This window comes from Simochromis diagramma, unplaced genomic scaffold (assembly GCF_900408965.1).
Source record: "Simochromis diagramma unplaced genomic scaffold, fSimDia1.1 OVJJ01000553.1, whole genome shotgun sequence".
NCBI classification, from domain to species: Eukaryota; Metazoa; Chordata; class Actinopteri; order Cichliformes; family Cichlidae; genus Simochromis; species Simochromis diagramma.
The window spans coordinates 4,145,746-4,167,314 of NW_024387095.1; the positions used below are offsets into that span (position 1 = coordinate 4,145,746).

The 21,569-nt window shown below is 42.6% G+C and overlaps 1 protein-coding gene across 5 annotated transcripts in view; it reads right to left on the bottom strand.

Moving 5' to 3' along the window:
- Positions 1-21,569, bottom strand: part of phactr1 (phosphatase and actin regulator 1) — a 46,138-nt gene that overhangs the window by 7,508 nt on the left and 17,061 nt on the right. Inside the window, exons 1-8 of one of the 5 annotated variants that reach the window (XR_005697983.1) lie at positions 13,044-13,454; positions 9,272-9,436; positions 5,629-5,709; positions 4,935-5,060; positions 4,652-4,849; positions 4,311-4,572; positions 491-690; positions 102-258 (exon numbers count right to left, since the gene is read on the bottom strand). Coding sequence is in view for 4 of the 5 variants with exons in the window: in XM_040046343.1 (XP_039902277.1) it covers positions 102-258; positions 491-690; positions 4,311-4,572; positions 4,652-4,849; positions 4,935-5,060; positions 5,629-5,709; positions 9,272-9,436; positions 13,044-13,311 (1,457 nt within the window). In the remaining variant the exon portion in view is untranslated. Of the gene's footprint in view, positions 1-101; positions 259-490; positions 691-4,310; positions 4,573-4,651; positions 4,850-4,934; positions 5,061-5,628; positions 5,710-9,271; positions 9,437-13,043; positions 13,458-21,569 lie in introns of those variants that run through there. The other 4 variants (XM_040046345.1, XM_040046343.1, XM_040046344.1 and 1 more) reach the window with 4 other exon arrangements.

The window sequence follows — 21,569 nt, forward strand, 5'->3', positions numbered from 1 at the left end:
GTGACTCGATGTGCATGTGATGAGCGATGTGGGCGTGTGTACCGCTCCTCCGAGTGGCTCGGTGCCACATCAGCATGTGTGCTCTTAAGTCGGAAGCTCACCTCGTCAGTTTGGTGGCCGTCTGTTGCCGGGATTCGAGCCGCTCCTGGTCCGAATGCAGTGGCAGGATGTTCTTCTCCTCCAGCTCTCTTTTGGATGGACGGTTGCTCAGCTTGATGGCCAGAGAGTCTTTTCGTAAGACCTTCATGGCCAGTGTGCCTTTATTGAACATATTGGCAGAGGAAATCGTATCAAAGTTAAGCAGATTGAGGCTGTCGCAGCCTCCCAGTAAGAGGCACACAGTATAGATCTTCTTCTGCAGTAAATATTTTTGTAATTCTCATTAATGTACACGTCTCTGTCCTCTTTATTGTTTTTCAGGGTTTCAATGTGACCTTGAAGACCATGGTGGGTGTAAGCCAAATTTTAATAAAGACAAAAAGATGCTTACTTGTAAACAGTGTATCATCCTCATCCTCTTCTTCGTCTTCCTCTTCCTCCTCCTCCTCATCTTCCTCCTCGTCTTCCTCTTCCTCCTCTTCCTCATCCTTGTACATGCCCGGCAGGTCCTCGTAGTCTGCCTCGTTAGGGAGGTTCTCTTTGTCATCGTCGCACTCGATCATCACCGTGGGAACGGCGTGCATCATGGAGCTGCAGTTTCAGAATGAAATGGTAAACGTGTCACACAAACATATTCACACATACACGTTCACTGCTCTGTGAAGTGAGGGTTATGGTTATGTCTGAAGGCCTCCACCATTATGGCATAGACAGCCTCAATGACTACAGACCTGTAGCCCTCTGTAGTCCTGAAGTACTTAGAGCAGATAGTGTCTCAGCACATCAGAGACTGCTACCCCCTGCTTTGACCCCCACCAGTTTGCTTACAGAGCAAATCCACATAGGATGTCATCACCATCACCCTTCACAGAGCGCTGAGCCATCTGGAGAACAGGAAGAGCTACGCAAAGATGCACTACAGCTCAGCATTCAACACCATAATGACAGACATCTTCATCCCCAAACTGGACCACCTTCAGATCCCCTATTGGAACCTGCTTGATGGTTGGGCTCATCTCTGATATAGATGAGACAGCGTACAGGGTGGAGGTAGAAAACCTGTCCACTGGTGCTCAGAAAAGAACCTGAAGCTGAACATCCTTAAAACAAAAGAACTCCTAATGGGCTTCAGGAAGCACAGACCGGTCCACTCCCCTCTTATTATAAAAGGAGAATGGGTGGAATCTGAGAAAGAATAACCTGAGGCTGATGCTGGTCTTCCTCCACTCCTGAGTGGAGGGCGCGCTCTGGATTTTTGGAACGCAGGAGCCACTACTGAGAACAGAAAGGCTGCGCAGAGGTTAATTAACACTGCCCAAAAAAATTATCCTATCCGATCCTTCCCTCCTGCCCCTGGAAGATCGGGTGATGGTCTCTTGGGATGGGATCACCGGGGCCATCACAGGTGACCCCGTGGACCCTGCTCACCACCTGTTTGACCAGTTGCCCTCTGGTCAGTGCCTCAGGTCAATCAGGTCACACACCTGTTTGACCTGAGGCACCTGTTAAAAAACATTCTCCCCCGACACCCCACCCCTGCCCACCCACCTCACCGATCTGAGCCATGGTCTGAGTAACCCTCATCACTCAGTCCACTCACACACCGACTCTAATTCAGACTGTGAATAGACAGACTAAATGGTGATACTTAAACAGACAGTGCAAAGGCAAGTCTTTTCTTTGCACTACCTCCAAGCACTTTGCTCTCCAATGTGTGCCTCTCTATTGTTTTGTATGTATTCCTCTAGACCAGGGGTAGGCAACCTTTTTGATGACGAGTGCCATCTAAAGTTTCCTCAGAAGTCAATGTGCCATATAATTGCATTAGCAATAAATTTAATAACGATCTATATTAACAGTTGCTGCGCTGAGCGGAGAGCTCAAATTTCAACATCGCTTGAAAAAACTGACAGCTAGCAACGTCCTTCTCACCAGTAGGCTAAGTGATTTTTAGCCAATTACAAGTTGAATCTGGTAGTCGGGGTTGTTAGCTAAGATGCCGTCATTAAGAAGCGGTACAACTAATGTGTCTATGCGAGCTAATTTGCGATGTGCACTGCTGGCCCGGCCATTTATTTTTTAATGCACCCTCTCAGATTAATTCACGGCGTGTCGTGCCCAGGGCTGGACTGGGACAAAAAGAATCGGCCCGGGCATTTTGACTACAGACCGGCCCACCAGGTATTCTAGGAAAAACCATAAAGCCTTTGAATGAAAACAAACGCTGTTGTGACAGTGATGTACACTGTCTTGTTGGTATGTGTATGATTTCTATACGTTGTACATCAGATAAAAACTTTGGTTGTAAGATTCAGATAATTATTTAATAACAGCCAGACATTTTAAATGAGAATAAGAAAGAAAAGTATTTCTTTGTGCCCCCCTTTCCCTGTTAATGCCCTACCTGGCCCCCTGGCAAAACTTTGCTAGACCCGCTCCTGCACAGTTACCAGCTGTCAGCTACATAGAAAAGGATCCTGGTGTTATTTGTCTCTCAGAAACAGTTCATAACTTCCCTTCAACTCATTCATGTCACCTAAAAGGTAAACCTGTTTCTCCATCACAGCTCTGATGATTCATCTTCATGTTTCCCTCTCACCACATATCCAAACCGACATCATGACCAGCAGCTTTTACAGCTGTGGCTCCAGCAAACATCAACTGATACTAGAAATTAATATTAAATAAATTCTAACAACAGCTGATCAAGCTTAAACGCGCTGCTATTGTTTAGCGCGACATCCGCTGGTTTCCTCTTTCTGGCGCAAAGTGGGCGATAAACAAAGGAGAGACGGGACTTGCGTCAGCTGATCATTGATCAGTTTCATGATTGAATGAGAGAAGAAGAGTCAGCTGATAGCGTAAAGGCGCAGGATAACTCCAGCTTTGTGTCTTTTTTCATCCTAGCTGAAGTACGGGACAAACTGTGTTCCTTTTCAGCTCAATACGAATCGCGTGATATTTTCTCTGAATACGGGACGATTCCGTTTTTTACAGGATGGTTGGAAACTCTACTAACTAACCTTATGAATAAAATAAAGTTCACTATCAGTAAAATCATAGCACTGACCCAGCTGTATAGAAACTCCAGTCATGTAAAGAGCTACACCTACTTTGAAGAAAAACAACTTTTCACTGTGGACTACAGGCCACATGGGTGACAACTATGGAAAGACCAGAACTCAATCTAATGTTTTCTGAATGTGAATCCTTAAAATGCCCATTCAGGTGGGAGCAGATCATACACACTATTCTGGAGTCAGACACTCCATCCAAATCCAGAAAGACCTTTGAAAGCCAAACAGATGTTTCAATTTGTTTTTGTAAAAGGGATAGCTCTGCCTTACTAAAAAAACAAATAAAAAAAACAAAACAAAACACAGCTCCTATGGTTGTGTATGTGCTGCGCAGCCATATTCTTCCTAGACAACTGTCAAAAAAAATAGGAATATTTCCCTATAAATTACACATTTGTGAATCTTAAAATGGCGTTGTGCTTTCCGTGGATGACTTTTGTGAGTTGGTGTGAAGGATTCCAACTCAGATCGTGATTCTATAGCAAAAGATCATCATAGTCACTGTATGAGCTCTTAAAACATTCACCTTACACGCCTCAGAGCATCACAACCTAGCCTGGATAAATGGGAGGTCATCTGGCTTCTGGGTCAGTTGGATCTGCTTGGATCCCTGTGATGTAAATTTCTTCATCAGACAGTGAGTGAGGGTCCGTGTGGACATCAGCTTGCCTGTCTGTTTTTACATTACAACACACTACCTGTGTGCCCGGGAAGCGGACTTTAAAGAAGTATATAAGGAATGACAGCTGTCCATGTTCAGAACAGAGTAGCATCCGAGCTTTCAACTTGGTGCCAAGTCAACATACAGAGCCATCTGCTTTGGGAATAAGGGGGCCGACACTCTTCCCTACTTTTTGTGGCACGGGGGTTGGTGCTTAGCAAAGTTGCCCAGGGCTGGATTTAGTACAGAGGGGACTGGTTGATTAATCAATTGGTCTTTCTCAGTTTTGTAAAACTACTATATAATCAAACAGTGTTTTTTTTAATCATTTTTGTAATATTTTGTTTAGTCAAAAATATGATTGTCCCAGCTTCTCTATGTTACAGGCTCGTTCTAAACGATCAATTTAAGGAGCCTTTTGACTTTTCTCTGATATTTTCTTGACTTTCTGGCCTCTGTGGTGTGATCCTCACCTCTCAAACCTCTGCATGGTGAGGGCCAGGGTTTTGTTCAGCTCCTCTATGATTCGGCTGGGCGGGTGGAGAGGAACAGGCAGGGTCCCGTACTGCAGTGAGTGTGCACCCATTGGAGCATGGCTGGGAGGGGCGGGGCACTTCTGGAAGGCGATAGAAGAGGGCTCCATGCTCCCTGCAGGTACGGAGATCATGAGCTTCTTCGGAGGTAGAGGAGGAGACAACTTAGCCGACATGCATGGCAACTTCACGGGGGCGCCGTCTGCACGAGGAGGTGGACGTGGGAGGATTAGGCACACGCGCACTAATGCGGTTGTGAGCACGCATGGAGACACACTCACCTGTAATGTGATTGGGTAGCCTGTTGAAAGGCTTGGGTGGCAGAGCGGGAGGTTGTTTGTGTAGCGTTGGAGGTCTGCAGAGGGTTGATTCAGCACCATCAGCCTGATATACGATAGACTTCTTTGTGGGCGGAGCCTGACTGGATTTCTGGGTGTGGTCCTGTTGAGCATCACTAGGCATTTGAAACTCCAGGGAGCCTGGGGGAAACAACAAAGGAGTCAGAGACCACTGTGAATCAAATACCTAAAGAGGTTTCAGTGGTTCTGAGGCTGTGCTGCCTACCTACAGCTGCTCCTGCTGCTCCCTCCATCAGCTCACTACCTTCAGACTCCGACAGGCTGGAGCCAAGCACCGAGGAACGACCATTCTCTATCTTCACCTCCTCCCGGATGGTCAGAGATGCACCATCTGCACAGAAAGATGCACATTGGTGTTCAAAAGTAGGTAAAAAATGAAAAAACAGAGCAAAGGATCTCCTTATGTAGCATTTTTTTAAATTTTGCTTAGAGAAAATATGAATCACGTAACAGTGTAGTTTTCAAAGATAGATAGGGAGAAACACCCAGGTAGAGCAGCTGGATGTGAGGGAATGGTGGTAAGGATCAGACAGGCACACATATTCATAAGCTCAGTCTTGTCATGATAAAGCTGACTTGTGTGCTGTAAGTAAACTTGTCACTGGATTTACTGACACTTAAAAAATGAGTTACAACTGTGCACAAGCTTGCGTGAGTCTTTGGTGCGCTGCAGCACTTAAACAGCACCACCCCACTGATGACAGAACAATGTGAGAGACTCAAACCAATCAAAGTGCAAGAGAAAAGGCATGAATCACAACTGAGAAGCTGCAACCGGAAAAATCGTACTTTACATTTGAATTTGAATCTAAAATCAAAATCAGGCCGCAAACAAAGAGAACAACTAATACTACAACACTGGCCACTTTCTTTCTCACCTTCGCTGTGTGGAGCCTCACCTTTCTCATAGACCTCCTTTAGGAGTCCCTTCTTGATGAGCTCCTCTCTGCTCTGGCGAGTGGACATCTTCCTCTCCAACACTGAGGGAGCACAGAGGAGGAGACGTCAGAAACGACTAGAACAGGAAGAAAGCTGCTGCGCTGGATGCTAACAGAGTTATCAGGATCGAGGAACGAGTCAGCTGCAGCAGCTGTTTCTTTGGACTTGCTGCTGCTTCCAGCACTGCTGCTGTATGCCAAGGAAATATCATGTGACTGACCCTCTGAGCTGTGCGCACAAACACAACACTACCAGTTCACTGATCCTCTGACAGAGATGCCTACTCGCCTCCTCACTCCTAAACATTTCCCGTAAATAACACTTTTTCATTTTCTAGCATATCCAGCATGAGCTGTGAAAACGTATCTTTTCCAATGCCATTTTGATTGGTAGGGTTTGAGACAATATCAGTAAAGTGTTAGGGTGAGGGAGTTAATAAAAGCAATATTACAATACTACAAGTCTTTTTTTTTTTTTAAAACCCTGACATACAGTATATCTAATGAAGTCATTTAATGGCGTTTGTAATGCGTTTTTCTGTGTTGCTTTCTAACAGCTCAGTTTGGTAAACTGATATCTACACATCACCCACACACATAGTAATGCAGGATTATTGTCTAACTGATGCATTTTGTCTTATATAGCCTTTATGGAGCTAAAGTCTTGAACCACCCCGTGGAAAAGAGAAGCAACAATTTATTAAAACGTGCACAAACACTCATGAAAATACAGAGTTTGTAAAATTGTAACGACCTTGAATGTCAGTATTTGGTAAAACCACCTTTATTCTTCAACAAAAGCTGAACTCTCTTAGGGCAGCTTTCTAGTGACTTCTCTTCTAGGAGTAACTCTTGAAGCTCTTTTCTGAGTGGTTTCTGTCATCACAAAATCACTGGGTTTTCATTAGAAGTTAGCGAGCGTGGTCTCTGCCTATTCAGCTACCCATGAAAACACCCCCAAAACAATTCTAATGGTCGTCAAACCACATCTTTATTTATGTATACACTGAGGTGTCAACACTCATTGTTAAGGGTACAGAGGCGCTGGTCTAATGTTGTCTTTATGGGAAAAAGCCTCGAGTAGTCTTCAAGAATAGTTCTTCAGGCTTTTTAAAGGACATTCAAAGCTCTTCTTTGGATGTTGCCCCCCCTTCTGTTCCGTTTCTGTTCCCACGTTGTTTGAGTCCAGGCTGTGGGGAGGCCAATCCATGACTGACAGTTCCATACAGGTATGCTTTTACTGGATTGGCAGTGTGTTTGGGATCGCTGTCATGCTGAAAATGAAGCAAAACAAATGCTCTCCATTCCAACGTTTCTTTGAGGATCACCTTGTTGATGCAATAATACTATTTTATGTCTGTCAAACGTTGTGTGATCTTTGATATGTTTCATAGATTCAGCTAAAGAAAGTGGAGAAAAAGTGCCCAGAGATACAATGTAAAACTGGTTCCGTATATGTTGCCCCAGTGTCAATGTATTGTAGTCATAACTGTCTGCGTTTCCTACAGTAAACCCTATTCAACCCCACAGCTATATTTTTACTTGAAGCACGAAAATCTGGATAATCCAATGCACCTTGACTGCATGACAGCAGGGTGCAGCAAAAGCACACGGTACACGCAACGTGTAGCACCTGTGCGCACGTACACATGCTATAAAACGTATACTGTTCATTATCTGGGTGCAGAGAAGGGAGGAAGGTTTTCAGCAGGGTAAAAAAAAATGTGTAACTGCTGTGACAGCTGGGGGAACAGCTTGGCTGCAGGAAGCCTCTCTTCACCCCTCTGCTGCGTGTTTGCGTCGCTCAGTGAGAACAGGATGTAAAATGATTCAGCCAGCTGAGAAACAACAACAACAGCGGCTATTTCGGCATCCAAATCCAACACTTTCCTTCGCTTCACAGCTTAGTACTCGCTGAATATTGTAGCCCTGAGCCAGACATATGAAACTACTTTCAAATTTGCTCACTGCTTTGAATGAAGTGTTAATTCACTGTTAAAGAGACAACACGTCGGCTGGCAAACTCCATTTGAAGCTCACTTGTTGCTACGGCCAACATTAATGATCAATTCTTCCACAGCTGCTGTGTTGGCATCTCTGAACAGCAGTGGAATTAACAGCTTTCAGCAACAGCATTTAAAAAAAGTCAAGTATAAGTTCATTGTGTAAGAACACGAATACACTGATGTCTGGAATAGCAGTTTGGCTGATCCCAATGTTTATTGCATTTATGCATTTCATCACACCACCTGAGAAAAAGCACAAATTCAGTCATTCTGATTTATGAGGCTGGATCCCAAATATACAAGGGCACCAAAACTGAAAGAATACAAATCAGTTACTATGTTTCCGCTGTGCTGACTATTCTTTATCTGTAGAAAAGTCTTTATGATGAAGACGGAGCCTGTAACAGCTCACGAATTTGACTAAACAAGTGGGAGGTGACGTTTACCTTCTTGCTTCCAGCTGTTAGCAGAAGTCTTTCTTCTGAGTTTATTACATACCTGCAGAATCAGAAAGCAGCAGGATCCTCTATTGAGTGGATACACATGTGAGAGAGCAGCCTCATTAATGACTGACAGAGATGGCACTAATGAGGATCTAACAGCAAATGGAGTTTTGCACTTTTCTTGACATGGATGGGCTGTCACACAGGTCAGCCCATCCACGTCACAGGTAGTCACAGGTCCAGTGAGCTCCATCACAGCTGTGAGGATGTTTAATTTTCAAGAACTCTTTTCTAAGGTCTACTAAAAAATGTATCGATAAAAACATGTATAATGTGGTCAGAGATGCACTGACCAAGCTGAAATATATGGCAAGTATCACAAAGGTCTGGCAGCAATCAGGACTGGGGATGAAATTAAATTCACCTTTAACTGTAGTTAATTACAGTTAATTCATGAGAATAATTAATTCATAGGGCCAGGTAGGTTTGGATAACCTTTTCTCCCTTTATAAATGAAATCATCATCATGACTTAAAAATACTGGAGGCCATCAGTGCTGCCCCTCAGCTTCCCAGTAGAAGGACCTAAGCTATAAGTTTGAACATCCTAGGTGACTTCCTTCGTGAGTTATCACATTCACAAGATTTTCAATAAACTTGACCTCTGACTTGAGGTCAAGGTCACTGAACTTCAAACTCCAGAGTTTTAGTGGATGCACCTATGGTATCAATTTGAAAATTAATTATTCTTCACTTGGATTTTAGAGCTAAATAAAGATGCTGCATTCATGGTCTAATGGAAATGTCCAGGATTCCAATCCAGCTACAAACCTTTGCATTCACATTATGTATACTTCCAAAATTGAATTCAGTGGACAAATGAAGGTTGATATTACTTGTTCCTGCTTAATATCTACATACAGCCATTCTTTGCTTATATGACGTATCAGACTATAATGACTGGACTCATGAAATCTCCCTGTGCATAGCCAGACACAACCATGCACAGTAGACTTTTGATGCTGACATTTTAAAGGACAGCGTCTCTCAAGGCTGTTGCTAGGTGTGAGAGATGGGAGTGAGGCAGAGAGGACAGAAAGGCGCAGAGCTGGCTGCCGACCTGCAGATGTGCTGTTTACAGAGTTTTGGTTCTCACCTGCAGACGTCTGCTTAAACTTCTCACTCTTCTTCTTCCTCCACTTCCAGGGTTTGAACAGACGACCCAGGGTGGCGAATTTGCTCCGCCGCCGGATGGGGGGCGTGTGCGTACCCGGTACCAGCGAATCAGAGCGCATCGCTGCCAACCTCTCCACTTCCTCAGCTGAAAAGACAACATTAACAAGCAGATAAACAAAATGCATAAAAACATTGTTTTTGTGGTTTTGACTCACTTAATTATGCGCTTTTTATTCCAACGCTTAGCACAACAACGTATTTGTTCGGATATTTGGCGTTATGACGACTGACAGTTGGCATCTGGGTGACTGATATAGTCTGAGTTCTTTTTTAGGAAGAGTGTAGCACAAATTTGAAAACCTGATGCCTTTTCTCAGATAAACATCGCCATAAAAGGAAGACCTTCGGGTAATGACCCAAAAATTGTTTTTTCAAGAAATCATTCTGGATAATGATCTGATTAATGACCATTTTATTAAAGCCTCAGCCAGGTGGGCACAAAGTAAATGAGCTATTATTCTATAGCTTATTAACTGATAATGGGCCCCTTTTAACCCACAGTTAAGTAGAACAGATGATCGCTGCTCTCTGCTTCAAATGTCAGAGGACATTTTCTGCCAGGGGGGTTTTGCATAATCAAGTCAGGTAAAGCTTATTTGGATCGCTTTCAATCACAGCTAATGTGTCAGGTGGCCACAGCAGCAGAAACCTTATGTAACAAGGAGGAGAGAAAAACTTGGACAGAGAGGAGTTAGCCAGCTACAACACAGACCAAAAGGGGGGGTTCAGTGGTGAAAATCTGATAGAATTATAACCTCTTCAACTGTGAGCCTTCCCTTTCCCATGTTTTCCATTAACCCTCTTCCTCTGAGCTACAATTCCCCCCACCCCACAGGGACTTTCCTCAAAGTAATCATGCTGGAGGCCACTCCATACAGCATGCTCCGATTTTCCATTTGAAATTACACCTTTCCCATTACACACACACACACACACACACACACACACACACACACCCTCTACAAAACAAGGGCAGAGCCAGCAGCAATAGAGGGGGGGAAGGAAGGCAACATTTCAGCAGGCAGAAGAGGATGTAAACCTGCACACAAACACTGGCCGACAGAAGCATGCAGTGCAAACAGATACTTGTCAGACAGATGAATGGAAAGATGGAAATGAATCCAAACACATGGAATTCTTCGAATTTGGGTGAAGTAAACTTAATCCAACTGGGAATGTTGTACAAGTAATTGAGGAATGACAGGGAAAATCTGGCAGTAAAACATAGGAATGTTTTGCAAAATCATGTAAATATTTCATATCCAGATCGCGAAGAAGAAATCCAAGTGCGGCTCAGAGTCAAAGATGCTTGTTTTCCACATCAAAAGCAGACAGATGTGGAGGTTCTGGACGCCTCCTAGGTGAGGTGTTTCAGGCATGGCCAAATGGAGGCAGACTGAGGAGAGATTACATCTGTCAGCTGGCCTGGGAAAGCCTGACTGCTCCCCAGAATGAGGTGGCTAAGGAGAGAGATGTTTGGACATGTGTGTTTAGATTGCTGTCCCTGTGATGTGGACCCCGATAAGCAGGAGACAATGGATGATGGATGGATAAAAGACTTGTATATTATCACTGCCTTCAGCTCTGTTACAAAAATACAGTACGACTTGACCATCAGTCTACCTTTAAGTCAAAATCTTTGAAGCTGTGTTTTTGCCAGTGATTTCTCCTCTATTTGAAACATTATCAGCAGTTGATGGACAAACCAGTCATGTGTAAACTGGTAGGCAGCTGCAGACGGGAGGCGATGACATCCTTCAGGAGGCCTTGTTGGAAGAGAGATGTCAGTTCAAATCTGCACCAACACTGTACCTGCCATTGAGAGTTCCTTCAACAACATCCAGTCAGCCCCCCCTCATCCTCCCCTCCCTAACCCCTCAGTAGACACTGAGTCTGTGTAGCATCCCTGTGTGAACGTCAGAGCTCACGGAAACCTCCCTTGCACAAAGGCTCTCTCAATGAAGCGTCTCCAGCACCTAAAGCAGTAAAATTAGTGTTTCCAGGACAACAGTGACATCATTCGACTGCAAAAAACCCCAAAACTATGCAGATTTTGAGGTGATGACATACTGTGTTTGTCTCATCTTTTGTCTCCTTACACAAAAGGTGTCTTCTCCCTCCTGGTGTAGTCCAACCCCCCCTCGCCACAAGCAGTGGAGCGAGAGCAGCAGTGAGTCAGAGGGCTCAGACTCACACTGCAGGGAGACATTCTTTCAGTCTGACCTGGGGTCTGTTATCTCACTGATGCCTCAAAACACTGACTCACTGAACAACAAGCTCGAAAACAACTCTGTTCAGCCAAAACAACGATGCTGGAAGGCCTGTGTTACGACTGAATTTCTTAGCTGATTCATAGTTTTAGTTTTTGTTTCTCTCTCTCTCTCTTTTTAAATGGCCTTGTTACTGGGCATCAAGCAAAATAAGACTCGCCCCCCAAACTGCAGTTCCTCTGATGGCCACTTGAGGCTGTCTCCAAAAAAGTGTCAGTCCCACAGACCATATAAAAGATGTGAGTAGCTGTTGTGATGCCATCCACTGGTTTCTTGACAGTGGATGGCATTAACATTTTCACCATCACTAACTTAGCCAATGAGCAAATGTTTTTGAAACTAACGGCTTGTTAATCACAAGGCATGAAATTCACTGACCAGCAGTAGCCACTGTCATCTTTTTATACAGTCTATGCTGGCACCAGCTGTTGCATCAATTGACTTGACTTGTGTTGATTTGTGGGGGAAAAACAAGAACGCCAACAGTCTGAAACATCTTCAAGTAAACAATAAATGAAAAGGAAATGTTACTGTCACTGCAAACCAGTTTCTTCATTACTGAGTTTACTGAAAAATAAAGTTTTTGATCATCTGTTGAAGATCCTCTGTCAAGAAAACTCCAAACGAGTTCTGGTTATCTCTTCTCAAACAAATCGTGCCAGTAAAACCAGGTTTTGAAAGGGCTGCTCACTAAATCCCCGGTGGCTGATTAAGCAATTTAAATCAAGTGGCTGAGTTTTATTAAAAAACAAAGCCTCCACTGATCCACACGCTAAGGTTTTCAAATAAAACCACAAGCTGATTAAATGAACAGATTCTATGATTAGCTATTGATCTCTGTTATTTAAGCCAGAGCAACTATTGACGTTGTGTGTGTTTGAGATGAACTGCTGCAGTGATGGCTCCATAAATTGATTTCTGTATTGACAGAAAATTCATCAGCATCAGTGCAGATAATAATCCACCGGCAGTCTGAACTTGAAGTGATAGTTATAGCAGTTAATAAGGGAAAAGACTAAACCATACGATGATGTTTGGTTTGTGGAATCCAGTAAGACAAAACCAGAAAATTTCCCAGCTCTCTATATTAACTGAAACTATAGCGATCCGTGCGTGGAATGCCCTGAACTTCTGCTTTCACGATGCAAACAGGGAAGCAAAACAAAAACTGGACTTGAAATCATGCGCTTACAGTGAAGATCCAGCCACACCACAGCCCCGTGACAGCGAAGAAGACTCAGCAGAGGCTTTCAAACAGCATCAGCTATTGTTAACCTCACTGTAAAGTAAAACAGATTCAATACAGGGATCTGATCTGAGCGCTGACCCCGACCCCCACAGGGGCAGGGAGCGATGAGCACAATCATTTAAAAAGCAGGAGTACTCCCCCTCCTGCTCTCAAAGCAACCTGAAGCGTCTCACCGTCCAGCGGCTCGGCTCCTCGGCAGTTGCTGCAGATGTGTTTGATCTCCTTGCAGTGGATCATGAACGGCGTGTTGTTGTTGTTGTTCGCGGCGGGCTCATGATGATGCTGATGCTTCTCGGAGCTGTTACGGGACTTCATCCTGGTCAGGCAGAAGGCTCTCCTTCTCTTCCTCAGCTCCCCCTCTTCGGACGCCGGGGTTGAGGATGTGCCGTGGGTCTTAGGTCCGGACCACGAGCACATCACGTCTCCTCCACAGCCCGCCATGTTTGAGCTGGACTGCAGAAATAGACCCTCTCGCCCTCTGCTCCGCTAGAGGGGATTTCAAACGGTTTGCTGCTCTGTCCACCCCCCGCAAGTCAACCAACATACGACGCTGTTTCCCCTCAGTTCCTACAAAATAAAAGCCCACCAGCTGTGCTCTTCGTTTTCAGATCTGCAACCAAGCTGGTACCTTCACAAGGCATGAAGCCACTCCCATGTCACCAAGTTACACGTCCCCGGCCATAAATCTTTCGGTGAACCCCAGCCAGCTAGTTTCTACGATCCCCCCCCTCTCTCTATTCAGACACACAAAGGAATGTGTACACAGGATGAAGAGTACTGACTGTATCCTACAGAAAAAAGTAACCCTCACAACACACCTTCACTCGCTTCTTCTGCTGGGAGCTGCAGCAGGTCATCCTCTAGGGAGGGCAGCTTTTGGCACCTTCAAAGTCTTGTGATATAAATCCACTGTGATAGTGAGCTGCTGCTACTATGTTTTACCTCCCACTTAGCTCGAACATCTGAACGTCTCAAAAACTAACTGCAGTGTTTTCATCCTAAATTTGTTGAATAAAAAAAATGCCAATTTTCTGGCAAAGTACTGGAAGTACTCAGCCCACACTAGCCTCAGCAGTGTAGGTGAGAAAGAGGCAGGAAAAATGAATGACTCCTGGATGAACCAACTGCGCATGGGCCCCTGGACATGCCTACTGGATATTCTGGCCCAGGCCACTTCTTACACTTTATTTAAACAGCTGTAGCATCTAAACTTGTACTTGTTTTTGCCACAAGTTTGGGTCTTGTGGAATCTTATATTAGTCCATGTTTTATCCTTTGAATTGCCTCTTGCATTTGCCATTAAATTGGGAAGGGAGACACAACAGTGTCAGAATGAGGCTCTCTGTGTTGTTGTACTTGTTTTTGCCACAAGTTTGGGTCTTGTCTATTGTCAGGCTAACAGAGAAAAAAACAACTCCATTATGCCCTGACCATGCACCCCACCTGTATCATTTCCTACTCTTCCTAGGATAATCTCTCTCTAATCTTAACCAAACTGGAGCTTTCATGCAAAATATTACAGAAATCCCTGTTTACAACACGTACACTACAAAAAGCAATAAATCACTGAATGCAATTCATGGTCTCTGCAGAAAAATTGAATAGTGACATCAAATAGGCGTTACTGTAAGTTGTCATCTTTATGTGGAATATGTATTTGGTGACAACAAAAATGTTGCTCCACTTCAACCTAGAAAGACCAAGAAAAATAATCAGCCACATCGCCCCCTTTAGCTATTAACTAAAAAAACAAACAAGCAAACAAAAAAGAGTGTTAAGTAGAAGGTGAGGTGGAGGTGAGCTGCAAAGGAGCTCGCAAGTTAAAGCTGGTTAAATAGCACTCCCTATATGGTATTTGTCAAATGGACGAGTAGAAGATTTGGAAGAGGAAAAGACGCATATCTACAGGCTGAAATGTTTGTGGCTCCACTGACTGATACTCAGTGTTCCATTTACTGTACCCACCAATGAACCATTATATGAAAATTCAAAATACAAGATGATTGTTAAAGCACATGATTAGCTTGTGGACAAAAAAAGAAACAGCATTGACAGCATGCTTGCAAATGTCCATTGCTGGCTTACATAGCGTAATATGTATTAGTTTACTGCGGATAAAAGAAGCCAGACTTTTAGCAAATAGGATTAAAGATCCAGGTAAAAATGGCTTACTACATTCTGAGAAACCTAATGCAAAATACATCTAAAGCTGCTTTTTTTGTTGCAGCTAATGAATTTCAAACAAAACTGATTGGTGGCGGAAAAATGACAAGGTACTCTGCATTAAAAAAAAAAACCCACAATGTAGGCTTAGATGTGCTTTATTAACAAGAAAGCCTATAATCCTCTAGGCATCGTTAGTCTGGATATCATTCGGTTTTCATTATTTTATTTTGAAGGTCCACTTCCTTTCTGGGTTCCACCTATTTTTCCAGCCTTAGCTTTAACTAGCTCCAGCCCCCATCTCCGCAGCCAATCACAGTCTGCACGCGGATCAATGACGCGCATTCGAGTCGCCGCTTTAGCCAATGAGGTTGAAGCACGGACATTAACGATGTAGTATTTTAAACAGAAGAAGGAAAACCTGGAAAACCAAGGGAATGACTTTTTACATTCAGAAGCAAAGCCACGTAGTCTGCCTGAGTGTGACACGAACAGCTGCCCCTTTTATGTGTTTGAATATACGCTTACTGGCCACTTTATTAGACACACTTTGCCAGGACCGCGTTTGACCTCCTTTTCCATTCAGAACGGCCTCTGAGACAAAGACTTAAAGTGCTGGAAACATTCATCTGAGATTTCTGTTCATGTTGACATGACAGCATCACACAGTTGCTGCAGATTTGTCAGCTGTTATCAATCTTTATTGATTTAAACCAGTTTGAAATGATCTGAGCTTTGTCACATGGCATGTTATCCTGCTGGAAGGAGCCATTAGAAGATCAGTGAGCTGTGGTCATAAAGTGATGGAGATGGTTACTCAGGTCTGAATATTGCAACAGAAATCAAAACTCATCAGACCAGGCAACATTTTTCCAACCTGCTACATTCAAATTTTGGTGAACAAGTGCAAACTGTAGCCTCAAAATCGAATATATAGATATAATATAGTGCTATATTATCCCAATAGATCATTTCACCATACCAGTGCAGGGTACACTTAAAATGGAGTTCTGCGTTCCCACCATCACCTGATTATTGCATGTCTGATCATTGGGGTTCCCTCTCTAATGTTGTAAGGTTGTTACTTTACAATATAACGGTCCTTTAGTCAGTGTTAATTTGTAAATAATACTGAATTTGAAGTGGTATGGAACAAAAATAAATCAAGTTTTACTGGAAGCGACTAACCCTTCCAGGTTGCAGATTGAAATCTTGAAATGTTCTTGAGGTTCACAGCTGCATAGCTGTGTGTGAGTGTGTGTGTGGGTGGGTGGCTGATCAGTAAAAACAACAAGAAAAAATGACACACATAACAGATCCAAGATTTAAAAGATGAAAACAAAAGCTAAATTTAGAAAGCCTTTTAAAAATAAGCATGAAGAGAGAAATTTGCATATTCTCTGTGGAGGCCAAGCAAGGGTCACAGCCTGTATCTGCGACTCTCTGCCAGCAGGTGGCGCTCATTTACAACAAATAGGTAAAATACATTAATCCATCTTTCTGAAACAGTGACAGACTGAGCTGCAGGGTGCTGGCTGGTTAGGAGGAGTCACTGTCTAATCATCTGCTATCAACCTCATATTGCAACAGTCATCTGTGATGCACAGGAATACACTAGTAGGCCTTGGATGTGCGTTTGTGTTTGACTGACTAGACCTGTATTTATACAGTCAATCATTTCAGGCTATTTATTGTGTGAATTGTGTGCGGATGCTTACGTATTTATGTAACACTAAGATTAACAAAGCATATGCTCCATTTTCCTTGCTGCAAACGATGAGTCATGGAGGATTTCAAAATCAAAGTACAAGGCTGTGTATTACAAGATGAAAGGCACTCTGTTAATTGAACAAGCCTTGCATCTGGAGTGATCCCGCCTCCTTCAGTATCAGACCTACAGCTCTCACACTTAGCTGAGAGTAAAAACAAGGGCGTAAAATAAAAGAAATGTCCTTTAAGAAGACTTAGAGCAATGAAGTGGTCGGATGAAGTGGATGAGGCTCAATTTAGCAGGGATACAAGTGAGGACCACCATGACTCCTTAAGTGTCACACAGGTGTCTCCACAAGCTTATTCTGATGACTTGCCTGATTTAATACCTCTCTTCGGGTGCTGCTGCTTCCTCCAGTGAGGAGGAGATGGGATATAAGAGCAGCGGTGGGTGAGGACGATCAATAAATCTATGCCCCCAACTCACTTACACATACGCTAAGACTAAATATGGCTGGAAGGCGAGGTGGGTTCACTGTGCACAGGCAGAGCTCAGACTGTAGGTATGATTCACATTACTGGTTTATACTTGCACATTTAATGTATTCAGATATAATGTATCAGCAGTGGGACTACTCATTATGCATTGAGTCATATTATCATTTATAGTGCCCTCAAAAAGAAAATAAAAAAGATAAAAAGTGTTGCTCTATGCAGTAGTCTAAGCAGCAACATTAGTTTCCCTTATAAATGACATGCTTTTGGTAGAGTGTGTCATCTCTACAAACCATTTATTGTCACATTTGCAGATGTTGTAGTAGTGGTTCTATTATGCTTGTATTTATTTTCTTTTTTACTGTCATGTATACACTCTACAACAAACTCCAGATTGATAAACTGCTATACGAGTCCAAGCATACAATACATGGAGCTTAAACTTAGCTTAGCAGTTCCACTTTGAAGGTCTACTTGTTGGCAGGAGACGAATGATTAAGTGCATAGATTAAAAACCAAAATGTGGGACTTCTTTTCTGAAACGTTTCCACTGTAAACAACAACATGAAGGCGAGTTACTGTGGAACAACACTCTTGTGGAGCACTTTAACCTGTACATAACTTTCTATTTTAATCACCAGGCCTGTGGTGCTTTTTCACATTCTTCATTCCGTATTTAGTGGTGATTCGGACACAGTTCTCCTGCAGATACAAATTTTGGTTATGTATGGGTGACACATGTTGAATGCGAATTGCGAATTGAGAATGTAACACGATGAAATGACCCCAATCTATATGAAAAAATACAGATGTTAATGATCACTGTAAAGTTTGTTTGAGATTGTCCTGTCCGCTAAAGAGGAGATAGGGTACATACAGACACATAAATACATACTCTACGATCATTACTGTATGATGTTAAGGCTAGTTATGCACTACTATGAAGTTGCAGGCCTTAAAATAGACACATTTGTAAAAAAATAATTTAATAAAAAAATAACTGTCACAGCAAAGCAACAGAAACTTAATGTGTTTTATCTTCTAAGTTTCACGATCGAAGTTTTTAAAATTGGGACGCTTCCAAAACTCACACTTGTGATATTTACGAGCACTCAAGTGCCTAGAAATGTCATCTAGTCCCATTGAATACAACAGTAATGTTAGTGTGGACATTTATCACACACACACACACACACACACACACACACACACACACACACACACACACACACACACACACACACACACACACACACACACACACACACACACACACACACAGGAGCTAAAAGGAAGAACACAACAAGAAGGAGGAAGAATCTCCAAAAAGTTGATTCTGTTCATCTGGACGTAGCGTTTTTTGGGAGAAACATTTCGTCACTCATCCAAGTGACTTCTTCAGTCTCAGCTGACTGCAGGTTTCCCCAATCTTATAAACAGTACATTTGCATAATGACTGAAACTAGCCCACTGAAGGAACAACGGGCTGGGAGGTCAGTTGCTTCATCATTAATTATGCAAATTCTCATGACCATTGATCAACAACCACTGACCAAAACCCACTGATCAAAGACCACTGATCAATGGCCATGAGTACCATTCACAGAGAGTTGGGGAATGGCTGCAATCACAGCATTGTAAGATGGCAAAAGATGTACCCTTAGGCCCCCTCCTCGATTCAGAGATGGTCTTTCCCTTTTCACATGAATGGCCTCCTTGACTCCATGCTCAAACCAGCGTTCCTCCCTGTCCAGGATGTGTAAATCCTCATCCTTGAAAGAGTGTCCACTGGCCTGTAGGTGTAAATAGACTGCAGAGTCCTGGCCTGACGAGGTAGCTCTTCTGTGTTGTGCCATCCGCTTCGCCAGAGGTTGTTTGGTTTCCCCGATGTATAAATCCTGGCAGTCCTCCTGGCACTTAACAGCGTACGCTATGTTACTCTGTTTGTGTCGGGGGACCCGATGCTTGGGGTGGACCAGTTTTTGGCGCAGTGTGTTTTGGGGTTTAAAAGCCACATGTACTGGGAAACCTGCAGTCAGCTCAGACTGAAGAAGTCACTTAGATGAGTGACGAAACGTTTTTCCCACAAAATGCTACATCCAGATGAACAGAATCAACTTTTTGGAGATTTACTTCCCTGGATGATTGAGAATGCATCAAGAAGGAGCAAGAATCTTTAATAAAGCCATTACATAGGATAGAAGGTAAAAAAAAAAACCCCATAAGATCCCTATCTTAGAAAATCTGTAAAAATAGATATTTGTTAAAATGTTTGATAAAAACATGATTTATAATATTGACAATACCACTGTAATCCCTGGGTGTCTATGAATTTTATTTTAATTTTTTACTTTACCTACAATACCATTAGATATCAGAAATGTATATCAGTGATTAACAGTTGTAAATGATGAACGTGTAGGTGTAGAGAGCCCCACTTTGAGTCATTATCAGCCCAGTATTCCAATAGCACATTTAGCTAGAAGCTTATTGATCAGTAGAGGAAAAAGAAATTCCATTTATGGTAGCACAGCTAAAACTGTTGCTCATTGACAAAGTGATGAATTTGGCTAGTTGATTGATAAAATGTCAGCCTTTGTGAGTTTGACTACAATCTTGACATGTCCTGCCCTAAACATCAGTATCAATGTCAACAGCGAAGAGGTGACTACATAATGTTGGTGTTCTAGGCAGACTTGCAAAGACCAATCAGTGTCTGTGGACAAAAGAGCACAGACACAGAACAGAGGAAGAAGTCTGAGGCATCTAAGTCAGAACCAAATGTTGATAAAGTTTGTTAAAATGTTTAAAATTTTTATTCCTCCTATTTTTTGGCCTTTTTCTGGCTTTATTTGATAGGGACAGGAAAGGGGCGAGAGCAGGGAAGACAGGCAGCAAAGGGCTGCAGGTTGCCTGCTCATCCCAGAGAGCTAAACCAACACCTTTGTACTCCTCCTTACAGAGTTCAGTTTAATCTTAAGGTGTACAGCACTGGTCTGAGACCTCTGCAACTCCTATATTGCATTCTTTTATTCTATCCCTTTTCTCCTTCTGGGTAAAAAAAAACAAAAAAGTCAATTTGAGAGAAAACTGAATGAGTTACCAAATAGTGGCTATAGTCTCTCTGCAGAGGGTGTAGATCACTCCACACATAAAAAAAAAAAACCCATTTCCTTCCATGTATTTTTGAAGAGTTTAGTCATAGATCTCTTATGCTTTTTATGACGAGTCGTATCTAAATTGTAGTCTATTATTATATTACAATCTCTTCCACATATAATATTCCTTGCTATGGTTTCAATACATTTTCATCAGTTCTACCCTCTTTATCTTTGATTTCTTTTAACAGTTCAAAATTCTCTGCACTGGCTATTAATATTGCCACTCCTCATTTCCTCCTCATGTGAGCTATTAAAAGTGTTTCTTGTGTTTGTGTTTCTCCAAATTTCTTAAGCTTCTTGTGTTCCACATGTCCGGTGTGCGCGTTGAATCTGGAGATCTGAATCGATTGAAATTTCCTCTTTGAGTCATTTATCCACAAACACTGTGACCAAGTCACTCTTTGATTCGGTTTCCTCTTGGATTCAGTAAATCTGTAGGTTGCTCTGCCTAGATTTCAACTCCAATCATCTAGTTTGTCCAGTATTGATTCCTGATCCTTTATTAATTCTTGCAATTCAAAACTCCATGACTCTTTTTCCTTGGTGCGTGTCAGGGCAGTTCAGGCAGGCTGTCGCTTATTTGGGTGGTTTGGCCATCTTTGAATGTTTTTAAGACTGTTTTCATCTCCTGTCAATGTTAGCCATGTTAGCTTCTAGCATTGGTCTGCTCTGTTCCTTTGTGTTATCTGTTACTTTACTTTGTGAGTTTGAGGTTCTTTTCTTTTTCTTCATTGCGTCTCCTCCAGATTTCACAATTTTGAGTAATTTTATAATCAGTTCTCGAGTTTCACTAGAATTTCTTGTTGGTGTATAGGAGATCGTACATGGTCCCTTGCTGTCCCACCAGAAAAAAAATCCAGTATTCTGTTTTAAACAGGATGGGCACTATGGTCTGTGGATACAAAGGAAATGCCACTAAAAACAATGCAACATTTGGGAAGCACTTCAGAAAGCATTGGGTGAAATGACAGCTAGAATGCCAAAGGTTTCTAAGACTGTGGCCATCCACAAATGGCCTGCTCTTTGACAAAAAACTGACATTTTTCAAATGATTTCTATCCTTGTCTTCACTATATTTTGATTTTTTGATCTATAGAAGACATACAGTTTCTTAAAAAATGTGACATTTTTTTATGGTAAGCACAAATTTCTGAGCATATGGCAGCATCT